General features: G+C 46.7%; 1 protein-coding gene across 1 annotated transcript in view; it reads right to left on the bottom strand.

Moving 5' to 3' along the window:
* Positions 1–1,837: 1,837 nt before the first annotated feature.
* LOC308141412 (rho-related GTP-binding protein RhoN-like) overlaps positions 1,838–15,621 on the bottom strand; it is a 33,731-nt gene continuing 19,947 nt past the window's right edge. Inside the window, exons 3-5 of the mRNA XM_080511570.1 lie at positions 8,931–9,040; positions 5,569–5,703; positions 1,838–3,496 (exon numbers count right to left, since the gene is read on the bottom strand). Of these exons, the coding sequence (XP_080367696.1) occupies positions 3,227–3,496; positions 5,569–5,703; positions 8,931–9,040 (515 nt within the window). The 3' untranslated portion in view covers positions 1,838–3,226. The remainder of the gene's footprint in view (positions 3,497–5,568; positions 5,704–8,930; positions 9,041–15,621) is intronic.

Raw genomic sequence — 15,621 nt, 5'->3', positions numbered from 1 at the left:
GTATTATTATTTTGTTAAAAATAATATATACTGTAAGTAGGAAGTAATGATTTGTCACTCTTATATACAGTTGTGTTTGATTTTGACAGCCTTTTCAGACAGGATAACGTGAACCATTGAAATTGGATACCAGACACTTCCAGTTGAACAAGTTTCTCACCTGTAAGAAACCAAAGCAGATGTTTATGCCTTGTTATGATGGTTATTTATCTTTAGTTTGTGCGATTGACTATTCAAATGCCTCTCATGACACCAGTCCATTACAAAATTCGCTCATGGCAGATTTGAAACCTTCTGGCTGTTGCAAAGCCTTTTGGTCAGCATACAGCAGCTCGCCAAGAGAAAGCCTTCCTGCTCATGAAGCAGTGTCGGCGGACCGGTGGAGCATTTTAAGAAGGGAAAACAAGCACTGGACTGAACGCTTTGTGCTCTCAGATCTGTCAATTAAGGAATTCACATAATGTCTCCGAGAAAGCTTGTGAAACAGTACGTCAGTCCTCTGCTGCAGCTGCAGTAGAGTTCAGTTGAGTTTTCTCCAGTGGAGAGGTCTGTGTAGTGAGCACATTACCTTGAGGAGACTGACTCACTGCTCACACTGCAGCGCTGTGTGACTTGCAGGACAACACAACAGCACGGAGACGACATTATCACAAGAATAGCTGTAATTCACAGATAAATTGTTTTTGAAGGCTGGAAGAGGAATGGCGGCGGATATTGAAATGTTTGTTTTGGCTGTGCAGACGGGGGAAAGAGAGCAAAGTGAATGATTCATCTGCACTGTCACTCTGAGCATATGAAGTCCGTCAGATACAGTCCAGCATCCATCCATTAGGGCCGTTTGGGGCTGAAGACGACCTCAGCTGAAAGGACAGATGGTGTTTTTATTTCCATTCAATTATTGTGGAAATTGTTTAAGAATTTGACGAGTTTGTTAATTTCAGTTAAATTAGTGGGACAAAACAAGATAAAAAAAAATTAGCATTCTAATTATTGTCTATTTACCATTTTTACTTTATTCTTAAGGGATAATACTCATCAGTTCATTACAGATACAAACACGTGTAATTTGAAGCCCTAAATTATCCTAACAACCATGTTTTTGGACTTTTTTTCGGCATTGTTCACCACCATGAGAACTACACAAAATGGCATGGTACATATGCCAGGCGTATAGGTGGCACTGTAACTCTGCCACAGAAATACACCAAAACTGGACAAGGAGCATGAAGAAATCTTGGTATTGGAGAAATCTGGCTTTCTAAAACCAACTAGCATCAGAAGCTTCTGCAGCTCGACCTGCAACATTCCTCCGTCGTTATTGTTGTTGTTGTTAAGTGACGTCGTGGAAATGGTCGCCAAGCTGTGGCAATGACAAATCATAATTTTCAGCAAATGCCAAAACCGAGGCAGTGTTTTCAAATTTCTGACTCCTAAAACGTTGTGTGGATGATCGGACAAAAACCATGTGGTTAAATGATCAGGGCCAGACGACTGGGAGAAAATCTACCTTGGCACACGAAGAACTTGCAAAACTCCACGAAGTTCCATTTGTCCTTCTTTTATGCCACTTCATCCACATTCATCGCACAAAGAAACTGGTTGCAGACAATCTCACACACACACACACACACACACACACACACACACACACTCACACACACACGCACGCACGCACACACACGCACAGACACACAATCAATCACAAGTGCGGGTAATCTATGGTCACCAACCTACCCAAAACGTATGTTTGTCAAGTGCAAGGGAGAGCGTGGACAGAGGATCCAACACTCAAATAAGTTCTAACCAAAAGTGATCTTTTATTGAACACAGTGAGCAAGTACAATGGGAAAAATCTACAGGGATCAAAATTCATGGGAACACAGCAGACGGGTCGACAAAGACAAACAGAGGGACAGACTGGAGGCCTGAATACACACAGGAGGAGGACGGAACACAGGTGGAGACACTGAAGGAGCAGAGACACAAAGAAAGGGAATAAAACGTGAGCAAGATAAAAGCAGACACAGATTGGAACTAAGACCCTGATATGAATGCATAAAACAAATTGAACCAGACCAACAAAAAACACGAGAAAAGCAGAGACCATAAACACAAGAACCATGATGGACGACATGGAAACGCATGGTAACCAGCACGAACAGGGAGAACATGAAGACTCCGTCAGGAAATGAAACCGGGGAGAAGCTCACTGTGAGGCGAGAGTTCAAACCACAACAGCATTGTTTCTAAATGTCTGATCAAATAAAACATTGAAAGGACGCCTCGGTCAGACATCAAATTCTCTTGTTACAGTCAAACTGTTGCTTTATTTTTATTTATTTTTTTAAGATTTAGTGAAAGTACAACAAAATAGCCCTAACATTTTACCACTTTATTTTCCACAAAGAAAACACCTTTAAAATAGCGACAACAGCATTAATTTCAGTGGATCAAATGAATTACGAGTGGCGATGAGAAAAATGGTGTTAAACGGGCAACAAAATAAAACCAGATACCCTTGTGACTTTGTTCCTTCCTGAAAAGCACTTGTGGTATTAATACTCACGCACACTTTCACGATATCTTCGCACAGTCTCACAAAAAAAAAATCTCTTCTCCGGCTCTCGCCGAGCCACTTTATCGCCGCAATCCCTTTTCCAGCCTCGCTGTACAAACACGTCTTCCTCTACGGCAGCAGGAAGCGAGTCCAGGCCAGACAATTAGTCCTTGTGTCTGCCGAGCATCGCCGCCTTCCAAAACAACACGCTTCATCTTCAGACATCCGGTCCTCAGCGCTACCCTCCATCGCTGGGGCGTCACGCTGCCGCCGCCGCCGCCGCCGTGCCCTTATTAAGAGCCGTTCCAGGAAATGAATTCCACTTTAATTCCCGGGACGAGGCGGCCACGTCCGCCACCGCGGCTTCATCGTGTCGGTGGGACTCATCCCTTTTTTGCAAAACTACACAGATATGTAAACAACTCATGAATTATGCCCACACCCACGCAAACGAAAGCGTTTTTGTTGTTGTTGTTGTTTTCCACGTTGCAGTGTTTTTTTTCTTTTCTCACTGGTCTGCAGTGCAAAACAAACAAACAAAACAAGAAAAGAAAACACAAAGGGGAAAATCTGCAAATAATAAATAGACTTTCTCTTTTATATATTTCTGTGTATGTATATACATATATATATTTATTTATTTATTTATTTATCTCTCCAGACGGGTCCCTACATGAGCACGCAGCTCTTGGCCCGGTCCTTCCTCATGGCCGGGGCTTGGTCCATTTGCTCAGTCCGGCCGGGCAGCGGCGGCAGGGGCAGCTGCGACACTCTCTTCAGGCCTCTGCGGGAGCTGCTGCGCTTCAGCTGGGGCTTGTGCGGCCGCCGCACCGACGCCACCGTGGTGACGTGGAAGACGTCGCGGACGCTGTTCTCGGACACCTTGGAGGTGCACTCCACGTAGGCCACCGCCCCCATCTGCCGAGCTATCGTGCTGCCCTGAGGGGGGACGAGAGTTCCAAGAGAATGAGGCCAGACATCCAATACATCCATCTGATCACAGCCAAATAGCATCACGTCCCCCCCCCCCCCCCCCCCCCCCCCCCCAACATGATTCATCGACGTCTGTCCCCTCCTCCGATGTGCGAAACCATCAGATAAGTGTTGTGTGTAAGCATTCCGTTCAGTGGAGTTGCATTAAGCCTCGTTCGTCACGGGCCAGTGACACTTGTTTTTTTATCTTTGAATCCTCAGGCTTTCTGAAGTTCGCTGTATAGACCTGAGTCTCTGCTGCTGCAGAGAATTAAATCTCACCATACCATCTCTCATTGTGCCTCTGAATAAACAGGCCCGGCAGCAGAAGTCTAAATGTCTGTCCCCCCGAAACAAAAGATGACAGGAGCTTTGAGACAAAGATGGAGACTGAATGTCAATGATCCAAACAAGGGTCGGAGACGAATGAAGCTCCTCCACCTGAGATTTGAATAATGTAGCTCCTGACTGCTTGGTGTGTGGTAAACGGGAGGGATGAGAGGATGAGCCCACTGGGCCAATGTTGACATCGCGCATGCAGCTATTTAGAGACAAGAGACTCCACCAGCACTCCTCCTGCACTGGAGCTCACCCCTGACTGATGTTATAATTGAGACTGTAAGTTGTTTGCTCGCGATTAAATCGGAGGCAAATTTAATTTCAATATCCCCGGGTCCCCTCTCTGGGCTTCCACTGCGTCGTGACCTCGTCTCGGGCTTTCACCGTCGGACTTGAAAACTTGTGCGGCTCACAAAGAATCAACGCAGGCAACGGTTCGTAACAGATGAGACGGGACTGCATTTCCCATGACCCTCAAAAAAATTGCACGCTCTCCAGCACAGAAGGAGCTTTTCATCCCCAGTGGACGTGCTTTGATTTCGATCTGGGCCGAGGACTGAGCCGAACATGAGAAGCAATGAAGTCCTCATTAGGTGGAACAGCGAGATTTGGATTTGGTGGGGGGGGGTGGCAACCGGCGGGTTCGCAAAGGTAGAGATTGTCGTGACATGTCGAGGAGCTTGATCAAATCTCGGCCAGATTAGCGCGGAAAATATCGGAGTTCACCCGGTGGTCATTCTGGCTGGCGACTCCTCCCGCTCTGCCGGAATTCAATTTAAGATCAACGTCAGGATAACGGCGCGTGCCTGTTGGATTAGAGCACCAAAATATTTATTGTGCACAGCGTTGGCGTCTGCTGTGTGACACACATTTCCTGGGCGTATTAGAGAGACAAACAGGAGCTGCCTGGAACCAAAATAGTCTGAGAAGGAGCGAAACAAAAGCTTGATATCGGCTTGGCCACCGACGGTCCGCAGCTATTCTGCATTAGTCTTGTGCTTTGTCACTCTATCTTTTGTTTATGTTTCTTATTTACACGAACTGCCTGGTTCATTTTTTTGTTTGTTTTTGGAGGAAGCAGCATGCTTGTAGCCTCCGGCGGGTTCTCAGACAGTAGTGGGGAAAAAGCTCCTTTGTCCTTTGAGGGCTTTTGTGCGGTGGTGAAAAAGCCCCCGCCGCTTTTTGAATGTCCGACACGTTAGCGCACCAAATGAAGACGGTCAAAGATGATTTAAATCCACACGTTTACAGAAGACTGGAGGTCATGGGCGGCGGGTGATAAAACGGCTCGCTCATTTATCAATGTCCACTTTCTATTCATCCCACATTGAGGAAATCCTGAAATCTGCATGAATATTTCATTTCCTGGGGTAAAAAAAAAAAAACCTAGCTTACAAGGCTTGTCAGCAGATTTTGGTCAAATTGTCAGTCCAAGCAACATGGGGGGGGGGCTTTACACAACCCCTTTATGCCTCTCGTATGCTGTTAGATTGTGTTGACTGAGCCTTCGAGCATCTTTCTGCTCCCGTGGGACTGCAAAAGTGATGCAATGCCACTGCTGATCCAAGACAGAGAGAGAGAAAAAAAAACATGCATAATGGACTGAATTGCCATATAATTTATATTTCCCCGCTGTTGTTCTCCTTCCAACACTGTATCTCACACTCAAGCCCACCGTTTTCCTCCCGGCTCGTCCTCACCTGTTCGTGGGTGACGGGGATGAGGCGCTGCTTGGACAGTTCCCTCAGGGTGTTGACGTCCGTCCTCATGTCCAGTTTACAACCCACCAGCACCACTTTGGCGTTCGGGCAAAACTCTTGCGTCTCCCCTTGCCACTGCGGAGACAGGAAGTGACATAAACACGCATCACTGACCGGGGAAAACATGAGCGCTTGATAATTCTTTATTTCCTCATATAATACAATATATAAGAAGAAGGCCAACTAATTGACTGTATTTGTCAGCCGTTGACTATTAGGATTCTGCACAATACTCACAATATCGCAAAAGACTGATCGAGATCAAGACAGTTGCAGCCCGTTCACAAACGTGGCGGTGGAAATTCAGAAACACAAAAGCATAAAAATGGAGGATAAAAGAATAAAACCAACAAAGGCAACAACTGTTCTGCTTGTGAAAATAATCAAGGAAACCAAACATGGCGCTTGTGAAATTGGGTGCAACAAGAGAAAGAGCAGTTATTTTGTAGTACACAATAGAAAACACGAGGACATTAACATCATACACCCAAGTGTTTATTTATCCCGAGTTAACTGACACTGTGCAGCCCGCGTTCAGGTTTCTTCTCACTGTTTACGTCGAGGATTAAACCACATGGTGCACATGCTTTGATCAATCCAGTCCTAATGTTTGGTTAAATGCTGAACTTCCTAATATTTTTCATATAATAAGTAATTTTTTTAATGCTGTTGGGATCCATAGACTATGAGAAGTACGAGTGGAAAGCCTTTCATTTAAATTATTTGGTAGGTCTGAAACTGTTATATCCATATATGGATATACCATATCCAATAAACGTACAACTTCAAAGCCAAAAGAAAAACGCATGCTGGGTAGAAATCAACCCAGAATTAACCCTGTGACTTTCTCCGGCGCCCCCAGAAGAAACCCACCCACACTCTGAAAGCCACCGCTTCAGGCCAAACAAATACGGCGAGGACAACTTGATGGTGACCACATTTTGAAAACTAAACAGCGACTCTTTCAACTCTTTAAACGGCGGTCAGAAGGGAGTGGGGGTAAAACCATCATTCCCATCGTGACACAGCACTCAGGAAACCAACGACTGCTCAACAAGCCTGGAGTTTACTTCCACACAGGACAAAAGAAAGAAAAGCCACAGAAAGATCAAGACAGTTTGAAACGATCGGAATAGATTGTTCAGCCGAAGAGTTGCTGATCAACCAGCTGTGAAGATGCTCGATATTTATTCATAGTCTAATTCGGGGGTGAAAACGTCAATATTTGTACATAAATAATTTGATATGGCTTTTATTTGATCGTTGCTTGAAATTCTTCATCTCCAAAGTTAAATCTTTTCAAATATTGCACTAGTGGCAGGTTGAGGAAATGTCTGACTTGACTTCCTGTTCTCTTCTTTCCCCATAAGAAAGAGCTGTTACGAGGCAGGAGCGAGTCGCAGGGGGGAATGTGTGATTCTCCTTCATTGTCAGCTGAGTGTTTGCTGATTGAGCCACTTGTGTGAGTAACAATGGTACAGTTTGACTCAACTTCCTGTTTGCTGCACTTTATCTAACTCGCACCTGAAGGAATCTGGATTTTTGTTGTTTTTGGAGAAATGAGAACAAATCCATACATTTTATTATCGCAATACAACTTTTGATCAAACATCGTGTGGATTTTTGCCTGATAGCTGAATTTCGATGATTTAACAAACATGCTTCCTCTCTCTTTGTTACAAATGTCTGAGAAGAGATTACAGCGCTGTCGTCAAGCAGCCAAACTATAATGAATCAAACTCCATGTATTGCAATTTGTGTCACGTTGCCAGATGGTTGCCCTGCTTACAGTCTCTCTTCAAAAGCTCCAGCAAAGTGGCAATATGTCATTTTTACATGTGTTGGATTGGTTCAGGTGTGTTATTTTTTTACTCACACAAGCCTCCGTCAACAAATCTATTTCAGCTTCTTCACACAGAAAGGTTGAGCAAGTCTTCTCCCTGAAATCACCCTGATATTAAATGTCACTCCTGAACCGGCTGCAGCCTCGCCGCACGGCAGCCCTGCAATGTTCCACATGCCGTGTGCAGAATGTCAGGGCGTCCATTCAACCTTCACAGCACAGAGTCCACCTTTGACCTTTCCGGCTCGTCTCCATTCTTCCCAAAAAGACTCATCCAATCAAACGCTTTGATTGTTTAACCCTCTCTCTTCCCCCAGCTGTCATCTGGCACCCCCGGTGACCTCCCCGTTCGTGGAGGTCAAGAGTCTAATTTGGGATGGCGACTGGACAGCAGGTTTTCCGTGCGCCCCTCACTGTCGGGGATTAGCGGGATGACAACCAGAGAGCAGGGGTCAAGGCAACCCCCTGCTGAGTGATGCATGGGAAAGACTAATGCTGGTTGGCAAGGCGCAGCCCCCCCCCCCTCCCAAAAAAAAAAGAAAAAGGTCCTGTGAGGCTTGTAGGACTTTTATGGGTTAAAAAATGGGTGTTAGATCTACAAAGTCTGCAAGGACATCTTGGCAACTCCCCTCAGACCACTAAACACGTCAACAGCCCCGCCGTGGGAACCGCCTTCAGCCAGTGCAGCCAAACACACACACACACACACACACACACACACACACACACACACACACACACACACACACACACACACACACACACACACACACACACACACACGGTGTCAAGATGAGAGAGCAGGCCTGTTTTACATGACACACATGCTTGCATAAAAAGCCATTAAGTCGGGCACACAACGCACCGCAGGTATTTCAGTGTGCGCCTGTAAAAACACATCCAAAACCACAGGATTGGCAACTCCACCCCGTTCTCCAATCCTGCATGACGACTCCTCAACCATCAACCACCTGACAAACATTAACTGCCGACATCTGGTCAAAGAGTCTGCATTAAAGCCATACTTTTACATTTTAAATGGTTACGGGGCGCCTGTCTTCAGTATTCACGATCAGGAACTGCAGAGGCTCTTTTGATAGGGCTGCTGTGGCTAATTTGCGTATCTGATGTTCCTCTTGATCCCGCCTGGCCGTGAAGCCTCTCCTCTTATTCTTCTTCCTGACCTCCAATTCCTCACAGCAATGTGGGTCAAGTATCCATGGAGGATTTTATGAGATAAAGAAATGGGGGAGGCTTTAACCTCAGTGCTGATTTGCGCTATTGTTGAGCCATGAAAAGCTGCTGGCACGGAAATCTGAGTCGATACAAGATGCTGATGGTGGAGAAAAAAAAAGAAAGAAAGGAAAAAAAAGAATTGTTCACAGCAGATTTTAAAAGCTGATCCAAAGCGTGGAAACGGGGGACATGGAACAGTAGAAGAGGAAATAAAAACACTGACCTTCTTGATGACACTGTCCAAAGTCTCTGGGCGGCTGATGTCAAAACAGATCAGAACCGCATCTGAATCGGGGTACGCCAGCGGCCTCACGTTGTCGTAATAAGAGGAACCTGCGGACACACAACCACAGATGGCATAAGGTCACGGCGTCTTCAAAGAAATTCCTGCGAGTACCTGTTTTTAACCGTACCCCCCCCCCACGAGAGCCTGCGTCCAAACCATATGGCTCCTTCTGTCAATTATAACACGCCGCACGTCACACCGGAAGGTGGTCTAAAGGTCATTAATACATGAATAACATATTACTACAGGCACTGTGACATGCACTTGGACACGCTTCAGCTTGATTGCACTCGGCTGATGCAAATGAGGGTTGATCCAAACAGTAATGTGCACATATTTGTGTATCCTGCTCTCTCGGGCTTCCACACAGCTGTGGCCTCCCGTTATCACAGCGCTTCACCAGGAATGTCGAGGGGTTACTCAGCAGTGTGCGCAAACACACACATACACACACAGACACATACACACAAGTGAATTATAGTGGGTTGAGAACCAGAGGACTTGAGCACGCAATCCATAATCATCCTCAAACGACAGCGACTGCCAGCACAAAGGGCAAAGTAAAGGTTGAACCCCTTAATTCTCTCGTCTCATCCCTCTTTCTGTCTCTCCAGCAAATGGTCCTTGTTTTATTTTTTCCCCCGTTCTTTTAAAGGTTTTTCCATTTGCTGTTGGGTATATAAGACTCACATGCTTCTCTCCCCTCTCGCTTTTCATTCCCGTACCTTGATCAAATTTGAAGGCAGAGTGGCGCCTCTGCAGTCGCACGGTTCCACGGTCCGTGCTCGCTCACAGCTCTCATTAGGGGCCTCGTAAAAAAAATATCTGGGCTCTCTGCTAAAACGTGTGGCTGTGTGCCGTCAGCAGGCCTCCTGAAAGCCACCCGGGGAGGACCTGATCTCCTGCACTGAATGAATTAAGAGCCACAATAAAAGCCATGAGCTTTGGTGACAAATAGCCACATTTGTTGTTGTTGGGGGTTTTTTTGTTTCTTTTATTTAAATTGTGCAGGAATCGGTAATAATGGATGGCACATTTTGACAAACTGCTTGTTAAAGAGCTGCGTGGTTTTGTTTGGTGGAGTAAATAGAGTCCACACAATGGCACTACAGCCTATTTTAGCATTACTATGTTCCCTTTGTTGATGGAATGAGACCACGACAATAGCTGCATGTGGCACACAGCGACCCCCCCACCCCGACCCCCCCCGACCCCCCAACACATCATTCAGCTTGCTGTCCGATGGCGACCTGCTTCTTCCCTGCTGAGAACAATGCAACAGGCGTCACAGGCTGGACTTTAATGAATCACACTCTTTGTGCCTCCACGTTTTGTTTACATTTTGATTCTCAAAAAAATCCTCATTTGCCATCAAAGGAACGACAAATATATGCGGCGCCTCTTCAGTCTTCAGAAACCGACGCTGGCAGGCATTGTTCCACGTGACTTTCATGACACTGGTTATTCACTCGGTTGTTGTTTGCGGTCAGAAATACTCCAACTATAGCCACAACGTGACAGTTTATGAAGAGACCCCCATTCATTTCTCATTCAGATATGAATTTGTGAAGATTGATTAAAATAAAACACAAAGATTTAGAAGATATTGTCTGGGGGGGGGTATTATTTCCCCACATGACATCATAAAGGTAAAATCTCTGGTTCGCCTGTACAGGCAGCCTTTTATTAAGAAGTGGAGCAAAACCAGAGAGGGAGATGACAGACTTGCTTCACTTCTGGTGCCTCATACACAGACTATGGGGACACGTTAATGTTAGAAAACCATTATAAAGTGAATTTTGCACCTTTAACGTTGCACAACACTTCAGGAAGCTGAGAATAATCTTTGACAGAAACACATAATGTCATTTTGCCCCTTTTCAATTGCATGTGCAGTAATCACATTTTCCGCTTAACACAGTAGTCTTTTGCACACACTTCACAAGACATTATCAGGAATAATTAGCCTCCTCTACATCTTATTAACAGCAGACTACCACTGTTGTGCCGAGAGCGCAAGACGAGCATGCTCGCAATCCCTCCAAAAGAAAGTACAATCGCGCCGAAGCCAAGTCCAGCAGTCAGCAAAGCTGGCATTGTACAACAGTGAGCTCTGATTGGTAGCGGTCACACATGAGGGGCTGTAGCTGCTGAAGTCAGTCTTTAGTATGTATCACAGTGCAGCAGACCTGTACCGAGGTAAGAGCTGAAGAAGAAAAGAGGCAGAGCACATGGAGGTGGAGGTGGAGCGACGGTGCAAAACAAAAAAAAAAAAAAGATTTAATGGCTTTGAAGGTGAGGCGAGGACAAGGTGCAGAAGCTTTCAGTGATGAGCAAATCAACGGGGGAATTAAAGCAGAGCCTGGATGAGGGGAAAGGGGGCATGTCAGATGAAGGAAAGTTAAGACAATGGTGGTCATTTGACTCCAGATGTAATTAGAAGCTGGAATGAGGCCGTTGGGATCAATTTGTCAATCCCGGAGATCAGAATGATTGGCAGGTCGCGGTCACGACGGCGCCCGGTCCGCAGCGCAACGACTCAGAGCTTTTCCGTCCCTGAGCGACAGCACGGCCGCCTCAGCACTTCTGCAAAGTCAAGGCAGGAGTCCTCTGGGGGAGCGGATAGGCGAGAGAGACGAAAAGGAGCCGAGCAGGCACAAATAAGAGCCAGTCGCCGTAAGAATCAAGCATGTGAAGGGGACGAGGACAAGAAAGTGGAGGGGCGGTTTCTCCTGCCATTTTCTGGCGCTAAAAGGAGGACTGGGCAGAGATAAAAGAAGATATAGCTGTGGAGGAGTGCAGGGGAAGGCGGGAGTGGGTGTTTGGGTTGGTAATGAAAGCGGTGGACTCGGCAGGACAGATCAAATAAAGAGGTATGAGAGCTGCGGGTTGGCTATTGGTGAGGCTGGCCTGTGCCCATTCACTGTGAGGTGGAACAAAAGGTCAATTGAATTTCAGACAGAGGCAGGATGAGATGGATTGGGGGGGTGTGAGGCTGAGGCCGGGGGGGGGGGACTCAGCCTGGCAGGGACCGCGGAAAAACCGTCACACCTGGCAAGGAGCGGGACCGGGCCACGCCGAGCCAAGGGCGGCTGTAAACCATCACTCACAAACTCTCCTTGAGCGCCAGCCTTAACCAGAATTAGCGCCGTCAATCTTCCGCCGCGGAGAGTGGCTTCCCGTCCTTACCGCCGCGGGGCTAATTAGCGGCGGAGCCGCGGCGACGGGCTTCGGCTTCGGCTTCGGCGGGGGCAGAGGTGACGGAGGTGGGAGCAAAGCGCCGCTCAACGGCTTCATCAGAGGCCCCGAAACGTCCTGAAGGACGCCGAGGCGGACAGCAACTTAGCAAAGCACTAATGTGCCGTAATAAGGCCTGAGGGTGGAGTGGTAAGACTTCATTTATGGCTCCTGCCCCCCCCCGACACGATCCGCTTTAAACACGACAGCTCCTTTATCTGCTTGGTCAGACGCTCCTCTGTGAAAAGCTCATTCTGCGAGTAAAGACAATGAAATGCACTTTATGGCGCAGTTCGATAGGCGGCGGTTCTCGGGGAGTCCTGTGTAATTGAGTGTTTATCTCAATGCCTTCCGGTCCTCCACCACATCAATCTGTAGCATCACAGCAGGAATGCTTCGTCTCTCTCACTCTGTTTTGTTGCATGCTCATTGCCGACGCAGCCAAAAAGCAAAACCATTATGAGTGAGGGGAAGAGAATGGTGTTTGCCCCAAGGGGGGGGGGGGGGGGGGGGTGGGGGGGGGGGGGGGGGGGGGGGGGGGGGGGGGGGGGGGGGGGGGGGGGCACTCCGGTGTGTGCATGCACATATGGCAGAGAGTCAACAACAACTAACAGCCTCATTAGGCCATATAGATACTGTGAAAAACACCCAGGCACACAAAGGCAGGGGAACAACAAAAAAGAAAAAGAAAAAAAACCTCACAAATGTCACCACATCAGTAAATTAACAAAAACAGCGAGTTTCCCAATGTTTTCTTGTCTCCTGCAGCTGTTTTCTTCTCGAAAATTCACCTTCAAAGTGAAGGCAAAAACATTTCAAGTCGGGTCGGCGGAGTATCGTAGCAACCCGGAGGGATGCAAATGGCTTCATTGTGAGGAGCTGAAAGACGTAAGAAAGGGGAGAGAGGCAGAGCGGCAGAGCGGGGATTGTGGAGGCACTCCTGCTATATTGATGATGACGGGAGAGACGAAGACGGTTTGCGCTCCGTCCTTTAAGGGGTCAAGCAGACATTTCATTGCTGCAATTTCAGGTCCTGTGATGTGAACTGCACTGACTTCGTCTCAATCAGGGATGTGCTCAGACAAGGAGTAAACAGAGCTGCAGCTGCTCCGACCCCATGTACCACTCCAGTGTAACGCAATGAAAACTTCTGAAAACACTGACCTTGCTCTCAATACCGAAGGAGTGTTGATGGAGTCTGAACGCCTCAATGTTTGTTTCCTTGCTCGGGGTGGGAACAGAACACTGGTTCTTGTTGGGAACCGGTTCCCAGGGTTTCGTCTGCCAATTTTGCGAATGACTCCTTTATCGATTCCAGAACGAATCTCAACCCAGTCACGGGGGTCACATCCTCTGCTGTTACCGTACTTTACGGACGATAAGCCGATACTTTGTTTTTTATACATGCTTTGAACCCTGACTCAGCTTTTTAAGGGTTAACGAGCTTAATGTTGCTGATACGGCGATGCGTTCAGGCGCATCACGTAACACCGACATTTCTTTTTCTTTTTTAAATTTGGTGGGTGTGGGCTTACATTCCAGTTCGCTCAATAGTCTGGAAATCATGGTGATAATGCAGGTGACTGGAGGTCCTTTTTTTCAAATGAGAATCCGTAAGAAAATCAATAAAGTACTTGATGAGTACTTGATGTATATTTCCAAGACTTTTTAACACTTCTTCTTATTCATCAATGACAAATCATGTGACCATTTTCAAATTCATTCATTCATTCGCTGAACCGACGAATGATGTCACAAGCGACGCAACGTGTATGGTGACGAGATAAACCATCCAAACTACCAGCTGATGTGAAGCGGATGTTTATGTAATACCAGGAGGACTGAGAGACAGCAGCTGTGCAACTGATTTCACCAAGGTCACATAACCAAGCTTTTCCTTGATTTTCCCTCCATTAGAATACTTGATCATAGGAGCTGCATTCAGAATCTGCTGTGTCTATGTGAGCTGGACTGGCTCCGCCCACACACGCCCATCTATGGGAAGAGGAGGAAGTACTTCCTCTCGTGGTGCCATGTGCCAGAGCAGAGCTGCCTGATTGTGGGAGGAGTCAAAAAGGAAGGAGCCTACCTTGATTGTTATTGGCTGAACCCCTGATGACACTATAGAGGGTTTGATTTCTGATTGGCTGGTTGGAGCAACACACTTTTTAAAACCTGGGAGAGAGAGGACACTCTTTCTTCACTTCTGGGGCGTCATTGCAAGTATGAGGACGATTAGTACTGTTGGAAAACCATTAGAATGGGAATTTTGCATAATATGACCCCTTCAATAAGGAGATATTTCAGCAACTTCACAACGGCATGATGATCTATACATAAAGAGCTAGAATCAGAGACGGGAAGAAGACGTGGAGTAAGAAATCGTGTGACTCCCACACAGCCACCACTAAGTACACTGTATTACTATTGTGGCCTCATTTTTAAAAAAAAACACGATTAACTTTCTGTCACTTGTCCGGTGCAGTTTAATGATTTCTTTCATCAATGCCAAAAAGACCTTTTCACATGAGGTTGTGCATTATTGTATTTATATGAGTGCAGCAGCCTCCGCTTGGTTGCATCACCGCTGTGACTTTTCCCGGGGAGACGAGTTAACTCAATTTCACTTTTTCCAAAGGAGCGACTCAAAATCCGAGGCCAGACACGGCACAGTTTCCCGGAGTCACATACTTAAAAAAAAAGAAAATGTAATCCATACATTTTTAATCACCTCATTAACATGCTGAGAGAAAGTTGTCGAAAAAGAAGGTCGATCCTGTCCTCACAGCAGTGCTGGATGCAAGGAATAATATTGCATTTGCAATATTTGGATTGCAACTATATTTCAAAGTAAAATCTGCATGAACAGACCACTTTACAGCTCGGATGTGTTAAACACTCACTCGCTTGTGGCTCGTGGCTTAGGTGAGTTAATAAGCCAGCTGGATCCCGGAATGGCACCTGATGATTGTTGCTCTGTCAGTGACGTGAAGATTGTCGAAGTGTGCACACACACACACACACACACACACACACACACACACACACACACACACACACACACACACGTGCACACAGATAAAGCTGTTGATCTGTAATAGAGATGGCTGTATCAAGTTTTCAAAGGCATTAGCACAGAGCCAGCACTGAGGGGGCGACACCGGGTTAAATGGCCATTAACCCTCCACGTCTGCAGCCCTTCACACAGGAGATATTGATCAAATGCCCCCCGCTCTCCCTCGTAGGACGTGCTGGCTTTGAAGGGCGTCAGGCACCTTCTGTGGATCCGCTCCGACTTGAAGTGTGTGTCTGTGGTTGAATTGCAGGTTGCAAAGCGAAGCTGTGGCTCAGGCCGGACACAGAGCTGCATTACTGTCCATTTCCTGCTGCC

The sequence above is a fragment of the Blennius ocellaris genome, assembly GCF_963422515.1.
Source record: "Blennius ocellaris genome assembly, chromosome: 16".
NCBI lineage: Eukaryota > Metazoa > Chordata > Actinopteri > Blenniiformes > Blenniidae > Blennius > Blennius ocellaris.
The sequence above is the reverse complement of the archived record's forward strand: the minus strand, read 5'-3'. Positions and strand labels throughout refer to the sequence as shown.